Source organism: Theobroma cacao, chromosome 6 (genome assembly GCF_053813885.1).
Source record: "Theobroma cacao isolate CCN51 chromosome 6, ASM5381388v1, whole genome shotgun sequence".
NCBI lineage: Eukaryota > Viridiplantae > Streptophyta > Magnoliopsida > Malvales > Malvaceae > Theobroma > Theobroma cacao.
In genome coordinates this window covers 30,033,678-30,054,410 of record NC_142644.1, presented here as the reverse complement: position 1 = coordinate 30,054,410, position 20,733 = coordinate 30,033,678, and the positions used below count along the sequence as shown (strand labels likewise).

General features: G+C 38.2%; 3 protein-coding genes across 3 annotated transcripts; 1 reads left to right on the top strand and 2 right to left on the bottom strand.

Moving 5' to 3' along the window:
* Positions 1-7,389: 7,389 nt before the first annotated feature.
* Positions 7,390-9,695, bottom strand: LOC18596965 (ARM repeat superfamily protein). The gene has a single exon (XM_007025746.3). The coding sequence runs from the start codon at positions 9,353-9,355 to the stop codon at positions 7,601-7,603; it is 1,755 nt and encodes a 584-aa protein (XP_007025808.1). The 5' UTR covers positions 9,356-9,695; the 3' UTR covers positions 7,390-7,600.
* Positions 9,696-14,654: 4,959 nt separating this feature from the next.
* Positions 14,655-20,175, bottom strand: LOC18596963 (protein TRANSPORT INHIBITOR RESPONSE 1-like). The gene is made up of 4 exons (XM_007025743.3): positions 19,447-20,175; positions 17,687-18,179; positions 16,259-17,022; positions 14,655-15,878 (listed from the first exon to the last, which is right to left on the bottom strand). The coding sequence occupies exons 1-3, from the start codon at positions 19,956-19,958 to the stop codon at positions 16,267-16,269; spliced, it is 1,761 nt and encodes a 586-aa protein (XP_007025805.3). The 5' UTR covers positions 19,959-20,175; the 3' UTR covers positions 14,655-15,878; positions 16,259-16,266.
* On the top strand, positions 15,254-15,911 carry LOC18596964 (dynein light chain 1, cytoplasmic-like). Its single transcript, XM_007025745.3, has 2 exons — positions 15,254-15,391; positions 15,493-15,911. The coding sequence occupies exons 1-2, from the start codon at positions 15,254-15,256 to the stop codon at positions 15,682-15,684; spliced, it is 330 nt and encodes a 109-aa protein (XP_007025807.1). The 3' UTR covers positions 15,685-15,911.
* Positions 20,176-20,733: the final 558 nt, after the last annotated feature.

Below are 20,733 nucleotides of genomic sequence, written 5' to 3'. Positions count from 1 at the left end.
TTTTTTCATTCAGTGTCTAAGTTTTGATCTTTCTTAGCAGATATAAACATGGGGAGTTTTTGTTTTCTAGTAATAATTGATATCATGACTTTCCAAAGCCATCAAAGTCACGGAACGAAAGAAGAAAAACACAGAAAGCAGACAGGCAATGTGACCCCAAACATTGGATTGCCAAGACTGGCACCTTGAGCTAAACTTTCTGAACCCTGCTTGCCAATTTGACCTGTCCCATTTGCACACCCATGGCCCCTACCCTGAACCTTTGAATGACTTAAACCCATCAAAGGGTAAGTGAAATTTACCTTTGGGGAGGCAATTCAAATAAGGTTGGCTTGACCCCATTTATAATATATAGTCAGAGTGTGATGAATTTTGTTTGTTTGTTTTTTTAAAATAGAATAAAGAAAAAAAGAAAAGGAGAAATTGCTGGGTCAAGTCGTGCAGATGGGGGACCCAGTGGAATACTCTAGTTGTTAAGAAATCCCTAGTCATTATCCAAAAGGTTTCTGCTGTAATCTTCGATAACTTTTGGGGCTATGTGGGTCCCTTAAACCGCGACTCGGTTCACACGTGCGTACTTTCCTGAGCAAGTATTTGGTCCCAGTTCACATGGATTTTCTACGTAGACTACGCACACCTTGGTATTTGTTTCCTATCGTCACATCTAAGTCGTTATATCGTTATATGAATCACATATTTATGATTATTTATTTATATTTTTATAATTTTAATTTTTTATATGATAATTTATTTATATTCATCTTTCTTTCTCTCAGTTAACACTCTGCATAGAATTTGGCTTTCCATAACGATTAGTCTGTTAATTTTACTCAAAAGAAATTATCAAAAAATATTTTTAATTCAAAATTTAATCATTTATTTTTACTTAAAAATATTTTTGTAATTTTACTAGGTAAAATTAATCTCCCCACATCTTGTGAGAACATAATTTATTTACATAATTCTAATTGAGACAAAAAAAAATTCACAAAATACTAATAAAGAAAAAAGAAAATCATAAGATATTGTAAGAGAAAATTTAAACTACGAAAGCTGAAGGTTCAGTTCATATTTTTAATTATCATTTGTGTATGAATTTTACGTAATATATTAAAACAAAATGCGAATGATCTGAACTGAAATTTTATTTTGTCTTTAAATCTAATCCCTTTGAATGAACTGCATATTTATTTTTCTTTTCCAAATGGAATTGTCAGTCTCAAATAGAAAATTTCAGAATATGATGTGATGAATTAAATCATCATCATTCATTCCTTAAAGCAATGACTCATGGCTACGTCATTAATAATTAATCATGACTACATCATTAAGCTCTGAACAAAATGATACTAAATAGCAAACCTAAGCAAATAAATAAATTAAAACAGCAGCAGCTTCACTAAACGCATTCAATTCCAACGTGCCCAAAGCAGGGAAATGGGCGGTGGAACGCAACCCTCTTGTCTCTTTGGATAAAGATTACAGGTATGGTGACGGTGGTGTGCATTACGGAGTTTACGCCCACGCGCCAGAACTGTGCAAAGACTTTCGTGTTCCCAATGCTGGCAACTCCCTTTCACAAATATTAACGTTGGATTGGAAAAGAGCTCGTTAATTGATAAGTATTACTTGGCCATTACAGGGGATAAGGAAGATGGAGAGAGAAACAGAGCTGCCATGCAATCATCTAAAGTCTAAGTCAACACAATACACGAATTTAATACTACCCTGTTTGAAGAAAGAAAGCCCGGAAACGAATTGAAAACAAAGCAAAAGAAAGTCAATGAAAACATTCATAACATGGGGCAAGATAACCAGAAAAGGGGCTGATGGGAATGGGGTTTCAAGTTTCAACAGTCTCCCCTTAAAAGTCTCGGCTGGTCGCAAAGAGGCAGGGAACAGACCCCACAGCCTTGGCAAAGTCTTACCACGATGCCGCCTGCATTTGGTTCTTCTAATTCTTTTAGGTCTTTGTTGCTGCTCTGGCTTATCTGGTAATGATGGACCATGCTAAAACAATCATTCATTATTGATTCAATGGTATGCAAAGGAATCAAAAGAACACGTTGTTTTTTGGTTTATCTTTTTGTAATAAAAGAACAGCCAACGATCTCGAAAAGCAGAAAGGATTCTCAAATTTCTTTCAAACAAGTAAGATAGCCGTTGCCATGTTGATGTTGCTTAGGCCTTTTGTCTCTATCTTCACATGATCTCAGCTGTCAATTACCTCTATATATATACATATTTTTTTTTTCCAGGAACTTGCGGTGTTCATGGTTTTCTCGGCTTCTAAATTTTATGGCCATGGGTGCTGTCCTTCAAACCCATCGAAGTTCCAAGTCACGTGACCTCCTTGTAAATATTCAAAAACCATGAACAGAATTGATCGATATTATTATATATAATCAAACACTTGCCTGGTAACGACCGAATTCTGCAAATTACAAACAGACAATTCGGTTTGCGCCGCATTGGTTTCATTCATTCCTCCAGCATGAGAATGCTTCACTGGTTTATTATTATAATCACCATAATTATCTTTGTCAATGCTCCTACTAGTAAGATTAATTTAATGGGTTTTCTGGTGCTAATCCACTTGTTGTGATCGTAATATACAAGAGAACATGCCAACAAGTGCTTTGATTTAATAATCAAATTGAATATGGGTTTTCTCGCCTTATCACGGGAGATGGAGTTTGATAGCGTTAATCCAAAAAATTGAAGAAAAAAAGTTGTTTTCTGATGTGAATTGCGTGGCAACTTTTCTTGTTTTGGGAGGGAAAACAAACAACAGATGGGGTTAATGTTTTCTCATGCTAGTCGGTTTCTGCATATGAAGGTATAACATCATTAAATTAAGCTGCTAATTCGTTAAATTAGCAAAGGGTTTTCGGTAGCAAACATCATTCCACACAGAAAAAGACAACCCCTAACTTTTTGTTCTTTACAAATTCATCTTGCTTTGTTGTTGTTTCTTCCATTTTTGCCCAGAGGATTGGATCAAACAACAACCCTATATGCTAAACCAGATCGGAAAAGTCAGAGGCTTATTACATTTCTGCTCTTACAAGAAAGGTCTGTATCATACTATTATCTTGCATGAAAGGGGAGAAACCAAGCAACTATTTCTGCCAACTGATCTTTGTGTTGGGAGTTTTACGTCCACGAGTTCATAAAAGTGTAGTGCTTCATTCGTGATGTCATCTTTGCAAAGGGATAGCCTAGAGAAGTTGATTGAAAGCTCGATGGAAGATACGATCTTGCAATTTGCAAACCTTTTTTTTTTCTGTGACTGCATTAGCTGAATTCCAAATGAAGGATTTGACAGTAAAAATTGACCATTCGGAAAGAAACATAACGAGGAAATAAACTCCAGGCCCCGGCACAAGACAAAAATCTTGGGTATTTATGAAGTGGACCACCTCCTTGATGTAAACCCATTTCTGAAACTACCTAGCTTGATCCTGCTTCAGGATTTGAGAATGGAGTAAAATCTTCAAATTAACTCCTCATATATAAGAAGGACCACTCTCTGCGTTGTACTCTACGTTTGACAATGAATGTTTACAGCACATGGACAGTCAATGCTGTCAGCAAAGATTAAATTTTGTACCCTTAGATGATCAAATTGTTGTTTTCTATCGGGTTTTCATTTGCAAGTTCCAACTTCCAAGTTATTCCTTTTGGCTAGCCAATCAACAAGTTGGAAAGATTCGATGAAAGTAGCAAGTGACTAGAATGGACCACGACATTAATCAGGCTTGAACAAGATAATAATTGACAACCAAACTCCAAGACAGTCTTCCCCATTCTGCAAATTTATTTTTTCTTTTGGCAACTTCGAAAGAAAAAGAAAAGACAGCTAATACATGAATACATACATGGAAGAAATGAAGAGCAAAGCGTATGGCATGATAGGTCAGCAAGGACAGCAAAGACTTGATATTGATGAATGACAGTTAAGAGTCAAGCTCCACCTATAGGCAAAGGAAGGAAATGCTTGCATTTTCATGCCCGCACTTGCACATGTTATTGGGAATTCATGGGCTCTTTGAAAGGAGAATTAAACTAAGAGTGGTCCATCACCAACATTTCTTCTTCTTCTTTTTTATCATGGAGTAGCAATTGGATTTAAAATAACAATTTTCCAATTGGCCTCGATATTTAATTCACCAAACTTCCTATGTAAGAGCAACAACCAACCATTTTATTAAAAAAGAATATTAAAGTATTTGGGTTCGGATAAAAATATTTTAAGTTATCAAGTTAGTAGCAGAGGAAGGAGAGGAAATGAAGAATCTCCTTCTTTTAATTTGAATATTGAATTTTAGTATATTACCTGTCAAAATGATTATGAGAAGGTATGGAGGCTGAGATGGCCCTGGTATAGCTGCCAACATTAAAGGTTTTCCAAGCTATGGTGCTAAATGGAGTTTAATAAAGAGCAGACAGGCGTTGCGTTGCATGTTTACAATTTTGGACAAGAAAAAATGTATAAAAATTCAGAGAATGTGGAAAGAGGGCAACTCCATTAAACTGCAGAGTCTACTAGTTATATATTTATATTAGTTGTATTACAAATATCAGAGTCAACTCCAAAGAGAGAGAGAGAGAGAGAGAGAGAGCAATCTGTTTCTTGTACTATGATGCTCATGTCATCTCCAGGGTGTTGCTTGGCACAAAATCTTTATGTGCTATGAGGCTGAATCGATGCACTGAATCAGAGTTGGAGCAATGGGCTGGCTGCATAAATTGGCCCATTGATCATGTCTCTGGAGTTCTTGGATTGGAAATGTTCACATTTCTCTGTCAGATGGTAAAGCTTTTTTAACAAAAACCTGTGTCACAGCAATCTCTTGAACTAGAGATTTTTACCACCTGGGGTTGTAATTAAAGTAAACCAAAACCCAATTCTGAAGATATGAAAACATTCTAGTCTGACAGAATTGACTGCAGATTGAAATGGAAAATGATAAGAACAAGTTCAACCTACCATTACCTTGATAGACAAAAAGATAGCAATGTTCTTCCATGTCAGCCACGTTAATATAGACAACAAGATAATAACTAAAAACCAAACTCCAGGAAGCCCACATAATCAAATGATAACACTCATTTGATTTGTAAGAATCAAACATCCACTTCATATAGACCAACAAGAAAGGTTGGGAATGAGCACTATCAGCTTGAAAAGAACTTGAGATCAGCCACCACTTTTAAGCTGTGGAATACACCAAAGAATATCCCAGTAATTTAAGAAAAATATAGAAATATTTAGATCTTCATTAACTTTAAATAAACTTAAAAATCATAAAAATCAATAATGAAATTACAAAAATATGTCCAAATTAAAAGACATATATAATAAAGACCAAACACGGATCATCATGATGACAGATAGAGAATAAAAGAAAGAAAGAAAAAATGGTGACAACACTAGATCAACAGAAATTACAATAGGCAAATCTTGCTAGCATAGCATGATGCAAGCCGCCTGCCTTCACACTTTTTGCACTGCCAAAAATACATGAACATAGGTTATCTATGCATAACTGGAACAAGCACAACAGGTTCAACTATGGGATTGCACTGAGAATAATTCAACCCATTTTTGTATAATTGTCACCCAAGGGATAAGAACATGAAAAACAACTACAAATTTCTTTCACCAACAGGCATGGCTCATGATAGCTTGTAATCCAAAGTTGGCTTGTTTGCCGAGGAAACCCACAGGCTCCCATTTGGTCAGTTTGGTCTAGGACCCAACACTCATGGGCCTAAGGTTTTTTTCTTATCTTTTGATGCTTTTGTCTGTAAATTATTCTCGAAGCTAAAACCCAATTCAAACAATAGCCCTGGCTCAACCCCAGCAAGTGGGTGAACTCCTTTCATATTTGCATTCCATGCACACCAAGTGAAATCAGATCCTGTCTCGTGCGATGAAGTAAAACCTCTGTAGCAAGTAAATGAGAAAGGCGTGAGTGGGTGAAGTTTGCCTCTGATCGTTAAAAAAAGCAGCAAGCAACTTGTGTTCCTACTGCAGCAGGAATGAAAATCCTGTGCTCTGCTTTCACTCACCGCAATGCTAATAAATACTTTACCAGCTCCCTAACCGCGTTGGAGCATCAAAGAGAAGGGGAGATTGTAGATGCAAAGTTGAAGAAGCTGAACCATAACATCGCGTGACATTACTGTCCTATATTTATGACTCCAGTTACGTCCGTATCTCACTATCAGTTACCACTTACCATATACCTTATAGCTTGTCAATCAATAAAGAGCAAAGGAATAGACGCATTTAAAAGTTGAATGCGAGTAATGGAGGAACTAAACGGATTAACGTTGACAAGTTCATCCCATTTAGTTTCCTCCAATATCTTATGTCTAACGTCTGAACTATAGTCTCCTTTTTAAGTGTGACAGATATACATTTAGTCGTGTGTTACATAGCGGTGATTTACATCTGCTTGTGCGCAGGCACCACTGTGGCTAATTGGGACTTTTTTTTGTGTTGATTTGTTCTGCTTTGCTAATGAAGCTGATTTCCCTGGAAACTAAAGCAATCAAACTCGAAGATGAGCAATGTCTTTTGGCATTGGATTCTGGTGGATATCATTGCTCTCCGTGATTGATGTAATAAGTGGCTCTCAAAGCAACAAAAACATCTTTCGGAGCCACAAGGAAAGAATTCATTTGGGTTGCAGAGCGTGTGGAACATAGGGGAGGGCACAAGTCCTAGTTCTGGTTCAAGACTCCAAAACAGGCTGTCAAAGATCAAGACGGTTTCTCGTGGTCCACAAGCCTAACAAACCGAGTTGGCTAATTAAATTACCCATTAAATTTGCGCACTCTACGATGGTTAGGTCCCCAACATTGGGGCACGAAAAACCTCTTTCAGTCCAGCTGATAACCGACCAAAGCAAATTGCATCACAGTTCTGAAAATTATCTTGCCTGAAACCCTGTCTCAACTCCCAAGCTAACCAGAAAGTGACGTTTGGCAATCTGATCATATGCGAAAACAACTATAGTAATTATTTAGCCTTATATCAGAAATATTACTAAACTGTTTTTAAAGAATAAGAGATCGTCATCAGAGGAAGACATTGCTGTCTAAAAGACAAGCAAACACAGAGGGAACTTTCATCTATCGCTATCCCCTGTCCCATAATGGCAGATGACAAAAGCTTGATTGCCACTGTTCACATGCCCCATCTGTGGGTTTCATGCCTCTCCCATGTGCAAACATGTCTAATGCATCCAAATAATCTATATATTATAATATCATAAAACCATTCTACCGCATATTAACTAAAATAACTGCAATTGCACGACTTGTGTTTGCTTTTAACATATGACCTGTAATTCCAAACAGGAATGCCAGAGTATCTTTACAGGAATCTATAAAGAACAGCTTTTATTAGATTGCTACTGATTACAGATTAAGCAAAAAGCTGTTCAAAAGCTGTTTCTGCCAAGGAGAAAAGATTGAGGACACAATGCCAGTTTAAGATTTGTAAAGACAAGTTAATCAGACTTGCATAACACTTATGTAGATATACAGTAAAATCAAAAAGGGATCAGGGGGGGGAAAATTACATTCAAGAATGCCAGAATCCACTCAGCATACTACGAAATCTGTTTGTAGACAACTTCCTGACAAGTCTTTTGGCATCAGAAACTTCAGCTTCAGCAAGCTTCTCTACATTCTTTAGATACCCGGAACTGGCAATTTTTCTTCTTCCACTGTTGCAACTTGTCAATGACATTAATATGGAGAGCAAAAGCTTCTTGTTACCTGGCATGCCCTCCTCTTGATCAAGCAATTGAAGAAGAAAGCCTATGTTTCTATCATCTTGAACAAATCTTTTTCGGTTTTTAGGAAGTGAGACCAAGCTAGAGAGTGCTTCGGTTGCCATTTCACGCACTTCGTATGACTTTGCATCAAGCAATTTGACAAGCTCAGGCATGATGCCAGCATCCCCCATCGCCTTTTTGGCCTCGTCTGATGTGCCACAAAGCCTGAATGTTACCTTCAGAGCCAATTCTTGAACCGAAACCTCCCCGTTGCGTAGGAAGAAATATAATTGATCAATGAACCCAAAAATCATCAACATATTTATGTAATTCTGTGAACAAAAACATAAATTCTCAATTGCCCTCAATGCTACCTCTCTTGTTTTTGAAGAGGTCGCCGATTTCGGATCCAAAACGCGTACTAACGCACGGACTCCTCCTTCTTTAACCACCGTCTGACGAACTGATTCATCCCCAGAAGCCATATTTTGAAGGAACTCGATTGAATTTATCTGCACGGTTTCTTCTCTTGATCTTGCAAGCTTGATGAACGTTGAAATTGCACCTTCCTCGACCATAAACCTCTTAATCTCTTCAACACCAACAAGATTCCTCAACACCCCACAAGCAGGACCGATTAATTCTCCTCCACAATCACCGGTTGAACATATTTTCAAGAGGGCAGTTACCCCGCCATGAGCTGAAACTGACCATGCATTGTCTGAATTAACAGTCAATTTCTGAAGACACCTAGCTGCTCCTTCTTTACCCACATCACCGCCACTTTCCAAAACCCGAATCAAAGGCCCAATAATCCCAGCTCCAACCAGAACACACTTATACAAATCGAACCCAGATAATAAAGATACAATCTTTGAAGCCTCTTCTTGAATCTCCATCTCTGGGGAATCAAGAAAGCCTACTAACACATTCACAACGTCACCAACTTCCACTACAAGTTTCACATACCTCTCATCTTCACCGACAACGTCATGTAAATTAACCAAGGCTTGCCTTTTCATTTCTATATCACCAATCTTCATTCTTGTCAACAAATCTCTTATGTAAAACCTCATGTCATCTTTGCAAGCACCAGGACCGGGTCTTGAAACCACAATGGCAAAACCCTGAGTCAGAATCCCAGCAGTGTAAATCTCAGAAAGATTCTTTACATGGCGGTCAAATTTTGCAACCAACACATCAAGGTCACTTTGCATCAAGAGCTTGCCACTGTAAGAAAGATCCACACACCTTCTTGCAAGATCATAACACTCATTTACGGTGACCAAAATGGAAGGAATCAAGCCAGAAAAGACTGCCGTGTTTTCGCTTGAATCACAGTTTTCAATCGCCATTAAGCCAGAACTTAATTCTTCTAGCTTCTTTCGAATAAGCTGCCATTTAACAGTGAAAACTCTGATAGAATGAGAAAGAGAAATCAAAGAAGATATAACCTCAATGGCCTGCCTGAGGCTAGATTTCATTGCTGTGAAAGATTCTGTCGAGTTTTGGTGTTGCTGTTGCTTTGGTTTCTCTTCTTCTCCCATTTTGCTGTTCATCACTAATTTTGAACCAACCCCATTTCTTTTCAAAAATACTTTTTGCTTTGAAGAAAGGAATCTAAGTAGAGGTGATCTTATCAGAGGATGAGAGAGAAGAAACAGGGGAGCACTGACTGCATATCTATAGTTATCTTTTTGTTTGCAGCTGAAAACTGAATCGGGTTGTTTAATGTGCAGTTACAGGGCTGACCTTTTGGGGGTTTGCGTAACAGTGACAAGTCAATCGGATGAAGGCAAGGGTATATCTGTCATAACAACAATGGTTAAAAGGGGCAGCTGAAAGCTCTCAGACTGCTGGAGGTTGGGAACATATTTAAAGGACTGGGAAAGGAAGATGGTGAAAGAAAAAGTGCTGTGTCTGATCAAGGACACGAGGACTTGAAAGTTTTTATCCCTTCTGATAATTGTACATGAATGGATTTATATTGGTAGCTCTGGGTTATATCTCTTCAGAACAAAAATCTAGTAAAATCCTGCAGCACCCATCACCACTGTAGTAATAAAGTAACTCATTCTCCATATACAGCAAGTAGTACTTTTTTTATGGTAATAAACTTCAATTACCCAAAATAAAAGTATAAAACTACTTAAAAACCTTTGATTTTATTAAATTTGAAATGTAAAATTTAAAATACATATATATATATATGTATATTAGTTTCGTAGTTTAAGCTGATTGAGACTGCGCAGTAAAAGGAATTTGGCATCTAATGGATAGGATGGTGCATGAATTTAACCATATTGCCTTAAAGAATGGGTAAAGCCTTAGGAATTTAGTTTTGCTGCAATTAGGCAAAGGTAGGGGAGGGGGGGGCTCCAACTAAATTTCTATCAATAAAGAAAATGGTATGAACATTGCTTTCATCTCACGAGATGGAAGTTTTGTTTCTTACATTTTCTCTTCTAAAAGGTTGGCAACATTGTCAACTTTACTTCATTGTATTAATTACTTCCATTCTTTTTTAACCTTTTAACGGAGGAACCAATTAGAGCCCACTTTTGCATTATTCTCTTTAATTTTAATCACATTTGGCCACTCCAACCCTGAATATGATTAGCGAGCTAAAAATCTTCCATCTCAATTTAGCGTTCTTTATAATTTTATGTCACATGTTCAGTATTGTTACGTTTTAGATTTCAAAATTTAAAGTTTAGAAATTAAAAATTTTAATTAAGGATATACAATTAGATATGTAAGATTGTGAGACAAATGATTTTTATTCCATCCTGTAAACAATAAAATATACGAAAAAAATTGATAACTATAATATAAATATTAAGTAAAGAAAAGTGTGGTAAAAGCAATAGATCCAACATGTAGTGCATTAAATTAATTAATTTCAAGGCAGTTTATGGTTGGAAAAAGGAAGGTATATATAAAATTAAATGTTAATCATTCTTTTCCATAATATTGTAAGTTAAAGGGACGGTGTGGTCTGCCTAAAACGTGTTGGAAATGTATATTTTATGGATTAAAGTAAAGACTTAAACATGATCTGTGTTTCCCTTAATCTGGTTACAGTGAAAAGCTTCTTTTTGGGGCCATAAGAAATGTGAAAGAATATTAAAACTTTGATGGAATTAGTGATGTACATGCTTCAACCTAAGTCCACCCCAAGAAGAAAAGGGGTTTGATTATTGCTTTTGGTTCAATCAAGAGTTGGGAAATTTTACTATATTTCTCGAGCAATGGAACTCTTTAGGCGCAAACCCTTACTTTATTAAGTAGGAATCAGTCATGAGAACCCACTACAGTTTTGCCAAGTATAAGATAAGGGAAGGACCAAAATAGAGACCAAGCAGCGGGATTAAGGCTATGGCCTTTAAGGGAAAACAAACAAACAACCCTAATGGACCACCCATTTATGAATGACACTCTCTCGTTTCTTCCATTTGGTGAAAGGAAAGGAAAGGAAAGGAAAGGGGAAAGAAAGTGGCTTTCAAATTTTCTTTCAGCATGGAAAAAAATGGATACAAAACAAACCCCACCACTTCAAAGTCCATGTGAAGCCCTTTGTTGGATGCCTTGAGCTAGCAGTCACCTTTCCAACAGGGAAGTGGAGGTGAACCTTACATAACAATTGGAAAGAAAGTAGCTCTCTCCTTTTCTTTTTGCCTAACCTTTTGTTTTCTTGGTGAGGTTTAGATTGTGAGAGAAGCTGAAGAAAAGGCCAAAAAGCTGTGTTCATGTCAAAGGCAATGATGGAATAAAAAATGAAAAAAGAAAAAAAAAAAAAGGGAACAGAAAGGGAATTGACCATACAAGATAATGTAGAGGAACTTAAGTGGTATCTGCGCTCATTCAAAATGAGGAGGCAAGAGCATCATAAACAAAGGGAAAAACACCCTAGGAAGAAGACAATTCAAGTGTTACTAAAAGAAAAACGATTGACCCATGATATGATTAGGTGTCTAATTTCATGCTACGACTGTCGTATTAGCAGACAAATTGCCCCCATTGTCCACTGAGTCACGGATCAATACTTTATGCAATCTTGTCACATAGAAACTATGGTTTTACACTAAAGTCTTTAGGATAGATTTGAGTAATTATATTTTTAACTATGTACATGTAAAATTTAGGGGAGTCGGCGACTGCACTTCTTGATTCTATTTCTGTGTTGAACTTTTATGGTTCGTAGGCCATGGTGCTGGGCAGGCACTGCAGAAACTCCAGCACGACTCTCAGTGTTGCATCCCAAAGTGATTCCATCTTCATCTCCTTAACAGCATAATTGGTTATGCACATGGCCTCAATCCATCTCTTGGGACCGCATGTTGCCAAATACTTCTGAGTACTTACATATTCACCAGCCTTATCTTAGTGGGGTCTTTTGTCTTTCGCCTTTTGCCTTCTTCCCTGTTTGCTCATTATTATCAAACAAGATCCAATGAGCAATTCAATTACCATAGAGTATCTTCAGCTTTTTCTTACATCTTAGTTTCAACTAGGCTTTCAAGGGCTTTTCCTGTTTTGTCATCAGATTGTGGGGATGCCATGTAATAATGGGAATTTTGTTCATTAGCTTCTTGTGTGTTAGTTGTAAAGTGCTTCTTTTCTTTATTCCACGGTCGGATATATATAGAGGGGCTGGTGTTGGAGCTACGCGGCCATAAAACCCCCTAAGACTACACTGTTTTTTTTTGTTGTTTAAAATTAATGACGTAGACGGGGAGGGCGTTAGGTACAAAATACATTGTGTGCAAAATCAAGAAAGTGATGGTTTAGCCCACCTTTGAGTAGGGCAGAAGGGAAATTCCAAACAGATTCACAATTACAAAATACCTTTGCTTCCAAGAGAAAGGTACAGATAACAAATATTTCATGTTCATCTACTCAAAAACAAAAGACAAAACGACCCAATAATGAGCTAAAATAGGGTAAAGAAACAGGATGGGAGGAAAGCTAATGGAAACTGGCTGATGGAGACATTTGGATCCTGGTGTCTCTCATTTCCTAGTGGGAATCTCCCAATTATATATGTTCACAATCATTCCAATTATTCAATACTCGAGAGAGTTTCCAGCAGTGGGATGCATTTGGCAGAAAATTTTTCATTACCTGAGCTTGTTGGATTGTTGCTTATATGTTAATGACTTAAGATAAAACTTCTAATCACATCTTAATCTAATTTCAAATAACCCAGATTTCAGAATCTACTAGTGATGACCCTGATGTGATTCATTAAATAAAAGGATCCAACATCGTGTTGATAATGACTCTCTCCCACAATAATTTAATCCTAATCCTAGTCCTGGGGCTGAGGGGGCCCTTACTATTTGACCAAACACAATAAAGACCGCTACAGGGTGTGGAGCCACCGGTACAAAGCTAATTGGTTTGGCTTTCCAACTAGCTATCTGAGCATATCGCCAGGGAGATCATGAATCGCGACCAGTCAATAGAAATGGAACATCACAACATGTGCTTAAGCCCAGAAATCATGGCGATTTAGCCCTTCCAACCATCCCGATATATTGCTTCCTATGCTTTGCATAGATCGTGGCATGCAAAACATGACTAGGATCTTTTTAACTTCTTTTGTTTTGTATTCCCAAGTGCGATCCAATGAGCATGCTGTCAAAGCACGAAATTTAAGTTAGATTGCTCGTGAGCTTTGTTTTGACTTAATATAATTGTTGTAATGTTGATGGAATTGCTTTAGTTTTTGTAGCTTCCAGGGCAAGAAAACGATGAGATAAATCAAATATCAAGCATGGGACCTTTGAAGACAGATCCACTAGCAACATGGGTATTATGATTGCTTCAATTTTGAAAGAGATGGCTTACCAGAAAGTTGCGATAACAGGCTCCTTGGCAGAAGACTGTTTGAGATAACAGGCTCCAAATCTCAGGGGCAAAGACCTAAACATACCTTTCACCAAACCTAACCATCAAGTTATGTTCCAAGTGCTGTCAGGGGGTTTTAGGTGTGGAATGAAGAACCAAATCAATGATTAACACCCTCATCACAAAATCTTACTAACTCCAGAATTCTAATGATTACCAGAATCCAGAAATGTGATTCAAGAGAGCCAAAGCTGGTTAAAAAGATAATCATGAATTTAGTAATTGACTTGCTTTTTAGCTTATATGGTATTAGTGAGAGAAGAAGATCTTGATTGTTGAGAACATGGTTTTCTTTCACAGGTATTCAGAATAAAGAAGCGAGGGCTCATGAGATCTTTGAGTGGACCTTTCCAGAACTTGGATATTGGGCAGATCCCATTTGGAAGCACGTGCTGGGGTGAGGTGACAAAGGGACCATTTCAAGCCCACCAATCGGACGGTGGTGCCTGAATGGTAAAAAGTGGGGTTCTATTTTTTCCTGAAGTGAAATCGTAGAAGCAACTCAAAAATGCTAAAAGGGCATGATTGCTTCAGTGGATTCGTGGTTGATATGGATGCCCTTCTCCGAGCAATATCCAAGGGCAATGTGTGTGATTCACAGGTCCATTGTGAGTTACTTTGTGGATTCCCCCAAGTGTCCTTAAGTCAGATAAAGGTGATACTGGGGCATGTGAACCGGTTTCTTTTTCTGTAACTTTTGATGGACTGTCAAACTCCGCCCAGGTAGGCTTGATGACCTAACATTGATGAGTCATGACCCAGACTGAGGAACATGGCATAAGCATTGTACTCCTCTTTAAAGCCTTTTGCTGAAATTACCACCAGGAAGCTAACAGAGAGGGCTCCTTCCCATTAAAACTTGCCTTGGTAAATGAGAATTCACATGAAATTCAAAGCAAACGAATTTGGCTAGGAAGGTGAGAGTGAGAAAGAGACTGAGAGAAATGGGGAACCAAGGTAATCAGCATGGCATCTTCGAAAAGTGAGATGCAGTCTTTTGTCTTCGGTAGGTAAAATATCGTGCAATAATATACCCTAAGACTCCAAATTTGTTGTAAGTAGTAGAAGTCTAAGAGCAAACTCAAAGTCTTCGGTTCCATCAGATAAAGAGAAAGACAGGAAACAAAAGCATAGGAAAAAAGGACAACTAATCAAAATTAATGAAACGAAACGAGTCATACTACCACAAACTCTTACATTCCCAGGATAATGTGGACCCAGATATAGTTTTCATCTCCTTTGCAGCTTTTGCCCACAATGTGCAGTTGTGCACAGAGAACCGTTGATCTTTTAGCATATGTAAGCCAGCTCCGATCGTATGGGTCCAACAAACTCCATTGTATTCACGCAACCACCTGGCTTTAATCCATTGCACCAGTTGATGACCAGACACCCTTGGGTTCAGACTTCACGCTCGCAGAATAAGCCAGCAGCATCCACTTCCTCGGTTCATTTTCTAAATAATCCTTCCATCACCGAGGCCTTCAGTCTCCCACTGCCCTTCTCTTCATGCTCCTTCCTCGATAACAAAGCTTTATTCAACGATGTTAGAGGGTAAAGCAATCGTAGGCGAGACGGACATGCTCCACAAAATGCAGCAAGATGCACTTCATTTAGCTGCAAAGGCTCTGGATATATTTGAAGCCACTGAATCAACTGATATAGCCCGTTTTATAAAAAAGGTGAGGGCTCAAAGCTAAAAACTACTGTAACTTTGTACTGGGTATCAAATGCATGAAGAAATCATAAATATGAAGATTTTGATGTTTGTTTCCATATGCAGGATTTTGACAGGACGTATGGATCTGGTTGGCAATGTGTTGTAGGGACAGATTTTAGTTCGTTTGTGACGCACTGCCATGGTTGTTTCATACACTTTTGCGTTGGTAGTCTTGCGATTTTGCTCTTCAGGGGTGCAGTAAATCAAGCAGATGAAGCAAACTTGTTACCAAACTTTGAGGCTTTACACGCTTAGACTATCCTTCCATGTTCTTCTGCTTTTCTGTTCCCCAGGAGCCTTGTCAAAGAAAGAAACAAGGTTGAAGAGTCAATTTCAAGTTCTGCAGATCCTCATATTTTATGCTTTTACACTATTGCTCTGTTGTATGAACATCAACCCAACTCTGTGCCTGCAGAAGGGTATGTCATCTCCTGCGTAACTTTTTACAGCTGAAAACAATAATACTTTATTGTTAGAATTAACAGGTAAGAAATTCCCAGCTTCATAATGAACAAAAACTGATAAGAAAAAGATAAACACAGCTCTATCAGAGAAAAGTATTCAGCCATAAGTCAATCTTCAGACAACTTAGCTAAATAGACAGTAAAGTAACTTGAAGATCACTTATTACTAAGACATGGGATCTTGATCATGAAACATATCTTAATCCAAGCCACTTTGTATCATAAAAAAAGCAAATCATTCAACAAGGCCCTTTGACTGACCTACTATAAACTTCCTTTGTATTACAGTACCAACAATTTTATTATTTAATGCAACCAGATTTTTAAATTTTTTTAGGCCTTTCACAGAGAGAGAGAGAGATTACCAAGCATTTCAGAGAGTAAGCACAGATGGTGGCGCATCCCTCCTTGGGCCTGCAATAGAACGATAAACATATACTTTATCTGCTTGAATACCATCACTTCCATCCTCCTTCATTACCTCAACATTCAATCTGGGCATCTCCTTCGCCAATAGCCTACAAGCATTCATTGTCACATTGCAGGCTGACATCCAAAGTGACCTCATGGACTCATACTTCTCCAAACCTGAAAGCAGTGCCGCATTTCCAAATGGGCAGTCTCTTATCTCAAGTTTCCTTAGTTTTGGACAACCTCTCAAAACACACTGCATCCCCCAGTCACTGCTGCCTGCAAAAGCCACTGAAAGGGTCTCCAAGTTCTTAGCATAGCTACCAATATACTCAAATGTCAGATCAGTTAAGAGACCTGAAACTGAAAGCCTCTGGAGTTTACTGCATGTCTTAACCACTGCACCAAAAGCTTCATCCATAGGTTCATTTGTGAGATAATCTGGTTGACCTGGGTCCATTATGCATAAACGAAAATGCGTAAAATCAGGGCAGTTCTGTACAATGGTTGCTACAGCTGCATTAGTCATCTGCCGACAAAAATAGAGGACATAGTGGAGTCTTGGGCAACCACGAGACACAGCAACAAACCCAGCTTCAGTGACTCCATGGATAATATCCTCATCAAAGGGATCAGCAGGGAAAACTCGAAGTTCCTCAAGCAAAGGGCAGTTCAATCCAACGGCCTCCAGTCCTTTGTCTTCTACTGTGTCTAAGACCTATAGCAAAAGCAAATTTAAGAAGTTAAGCCCTCCAACATTTATGGCTATTAAACTAGCGTGGAGGTTCTCAATGATCGACACACACTTTAGATAGGCAGGAAGCCACAGAGGGTTTGTTGCTTGAATAACTACCTCTTCATGGGCAAAAACAAATTTAATTTGTCTAAGTCATTCACGATGTGAAGCAAGCTACAAGATCACAAATGTTAACAATGCTTGGAAAATCGTCAGCAAGAAGAACAAGATACTGAATGTAATAAGACAATCCTCCTGTACTCTATCCACATATATGCATACTCTTTTACTTATGGCCAATCAAATCTACATACGCTAGTTGACAATCCCTGATTCCCTTTACTCTATAATGTAACACAGCAGCTTCTACCATGCATTATGAACCCACAAATTCAAGTAACAGTCTACTAACTTTCTCCAAGCTAAATTTTCAGCAAGAATTCTGTTTCTATGATTTCTCAATTCTTTTACAGGACAACACAAAAAATTTAAAACCTGGCCTCACCTGATTGGCAAAGACTATGTCCACAAAATGATTCTAAGTATCTCATTACAAAGTCAATAGCAGTATAGCAAGGAACCATCAAAGAACTATTTTCTAAAAAATGAGACAGATGGAAATGCTTGAACAAAGGAGCCTTCTTACCCAAAGGCGTCGTAGTTGTGGACAGTGAGTAAGAAGCTTAGCGAGTTCACCACTTTGCAAAGGAGCATAGCTCAAGTTCAAGAAAGTCAGATGTGTGCACAGAGAATACAAAGCAGGGAGATATAAGCCCTTGGCCTCCCACAAACCCGATAGTGTATGTATATTCTTGCAACTACCTAACGTGCTTTCAAGCTCTTCATATTGGCGGAAAGTAAGTTCTTGTGAGAATGAGCCCGTACCAAGCTCGGCCAATTGAGAAGCATTAACAAGAAGTCTTTGTAATTGTTCCAAGGATATGCTCCTGTTGACCTTTAAAACCCTCATTGACTTGCACCTACCTACAAGCCTCTCAAGAGCATCGAAATTAATATCACTGGTCAAGTTGGCAAAGTTCAGTGCTTCCAATGATGTGAAGCTTTCAGGGAAGCAGCTCAACCAACTACCTCCTTTATCATCAATGCCATTCTCCTGTATGTCGAGCTCAGTCAAGTTCCTGCAAACGAAATAAGAACTTAGAAATTTTCTTTCACAAGATAAAACCCAACAGCCATAGCGTGAGATTTAACAAAGCCACAAGACAGGTTAAATGATGCTCAAAACATTACGATATCAAACACAGTCCAAGAACCAGAGGAAATTTTCTTATGACTTCCCAAACTGTTTACTCCATGTCTACAGGCATTTAGCTCTTGGAAACCGAGTAGGTAGATTTCTTCTTCAATCATTCCTAAAGGACAGATAAAGATGTAAATTCTCTCAACCAATGAAAATGGGCATACTGGGGAAATGATAACATCAAGGATATGCATCCAATAAATGCATACTAAAAGGTTCAATGTCACATCAACAGAAAAAGAGAGATAAAAAAGTGAAGGAATTGGAAAAAGTAGGAGCTGTTCCGTTTTCTTGTTTCCACTAAAAGTCCCTATTCTTCTAGTGAAGAGAAAAATCACGTCAAATCCTTTTCTAACCAAAAACCAAACATAGGTCAATTAATTGCGCAAAAGGGTACCATCTCAGGTAATTAGTTTTATAAAAAAGAAAGGGAACTATTTCAAAAATATATAAATAAACTTTAAAAATTCTTTCTGCTTCCATCTCAAGGGAACTATATTTCTTAGCTTGGATCCCTTACAATTAAGGCCAGATCATTGACATCAAAGATGGAAAATGAAGATAATATCCAACTTTACATCTACAAATCAGGGGGGGGTGGAAGGGGTCAATAGCTAAGCAGAGTTCTTTTTGAAAAGGTCAAACAAAATCATATTAACCATAGCTTCATGGTTAAAAAAAAAAAGAAGGGAAATGTTCATTGGAAACCAAGCCTTAATGGTAGCAACAAAAGCACATAAATTTAATTTCCAATAATGCATCCGGACTTAGAAAAGAGGTAACATGTTATCTTATCATAAAATTAATTTTCCAATAATGCAAAATGAGGGGATATGATATTTGTGCTGCTGGCAATGACATCAATGATAAGGTAACCACCAAAATACTCCTTGAAAATCACTGGTCAAACGTCACATCCCCCAAAGAAAACATTAAAGGAGCCCAACAAAAAAGAAATTAAAAAAGAATCCACTTTTCTTTTTTTTTTGCTTCAATTTCTACAGTATATACCCAAATATACCCCAAGATAAAAAAAGAACCTTTTCTGAAAAAAAATAGCTTTCACTGAGATTTCTATCACTGAGAAAATGAGAAAATAATTTTGAATTTCCAAGAAAAAAAAGATGAAGTAGTAGGGAACTTACTTGCAGTGAGTGGCAATGGCAGCGAGTCCGTTAGTGCTAAAACCATCGCAGCTCAAAAGCGAGAGAGCTTTAAAGTTGGGGAAAGAAACCGCTAAAAACTCCAAGCTTTCATCGCTGATTGTCATTCGCTTAAGCCTAAGCTCTTCGAGGAACGGATATTTAGCCGCGAAAACGACCAGCCACGCGTGGATATCGGCCCCCCAGTTCTGCGGCACCAAGTTGAAGTCGGAAAACCTAGGCTTCCCTTTCAACGTCACGCTTCGGATTTTCGGGAACCGCCGTGCGACGATCTCCGGCGAGACGGAGTAACAGTTTCCGATGAAAACGTGAGCCCTCGACCACCGTTCCGCGTTGTACCAGTCCTTGCAAACCAAAGAAACGGAGCTCCTGTCCCTGTGAGATTTCAAAAGAGATAGAACGCGCTCGAGCACTTCGTCGGGAAATGAGGATCGCCGAGCCGACTCGTCCGAGTTCGGCGAGTCCTTGAACCTCTTCAGCTCGCACGATTCCATCAACTAAAACGACGGAGAGTCAAAAATAATCAAAAGAGTACTAAAACCGGAGCATCCGAAAACCCGAAGCAGAGATCCGAACTGAGAATGAAAGAATTTTTATGATTGGAAAAAGGTCTCCTTTTCCATCTCTTTCAAATTCTCTCTCTCAGCTTAAGAGGAAGCTTAAATCAAAAAAGAAAAGCGCTTTGGAGAGCTAAAGAAGAAGGAAACGGTAGCACCTTGCGCATTATAGCAAAAGCACAAAGCGGAAATATATAAATAAATAAAAAGTTTTATTTAAATTAATAATTGCTTATTATAAAAAATAATTTGGGGGCTAAATAATAATTATTAAATTAATCATTTTTATAATATTTTAATAATTTTATTTTTTTCTCTGTTCACTCCACCTTAGCTGAAGTTGACGCGGACATGGCAAGGCGGGTTTGGGAAGATCTTAGCCCACCATTCCTAACCTATGCCCTGGTGCGTTATGCGCACAGCCTCTTGTTTCGTGCCACGTATGCAAAATGCCCGCCAGTTGGGGGTTTTTAGCCGTAAAACGGAGAGCGTTGTGCACATAGGGTATAGGTTAGAGAAGTGTGGGCTACCGGGGGGAATTACAGGGGATAGCTTTTGTGGGGGGTTGAGTAAAGAAGTGGTGAATAAAAGGGGTTAATTACCTGACAATGGTATGGTAATTTCTAAGTTAGATTAGACCCAAGGTTTGTGATTGTTAGCGATAATTGATGGTCTTGACCATATCAAAAGCAAATCAAGGCTTTGGGTTTTC

Excerpts from the sequence above, each read along its gene's own strand:
- LOC18596965 (XM_007025746.3), bottom strand. The coding sequence starts at position 9,355 with ATGAACAGCAAAATGGGAGAAGAAGAGAAACCAAAGCAACAGCAACAC.
- LOC18596964 (XM_007025745.3), top strand. The coding sequence starts at position 15,254 with ATGTTAGAGGGTAAAGCAATCGTAGGCGAGACGGACATGCTCCACAAA. Across the intron at positions 15,392-15,492 it reads TAGCCCGTTTTATAAAAAAG|GATTTTGACAGGACGTATGG; the intron begins GTGAGGGCTCAA and ends TTCCATATGCAG.
- LOC18596963 (XM_007025743.3), bottom strand. The coding sequence starts at position 19,958 with ATGGAATCGTGCGAGCTGAAGAGGTTCAAGGACTCGCCGAACTCGGAC. Across the intron at positions 18,180-19,446 it reads GCCATTGCCACTCACTGCAA|GAACTTGACTGAGCTCGACA; the intron begins GTAAGTTCCCTA and ends TTTCGTTTGCAG. Across the intron at positions 17,023-17,686 it reads CACAACTACGACGCCTTTGG|GTCTTAGACACAGTAGAAGA; the intron begins GTAAGAAGGCTC and ends CTTTTGCTATAG.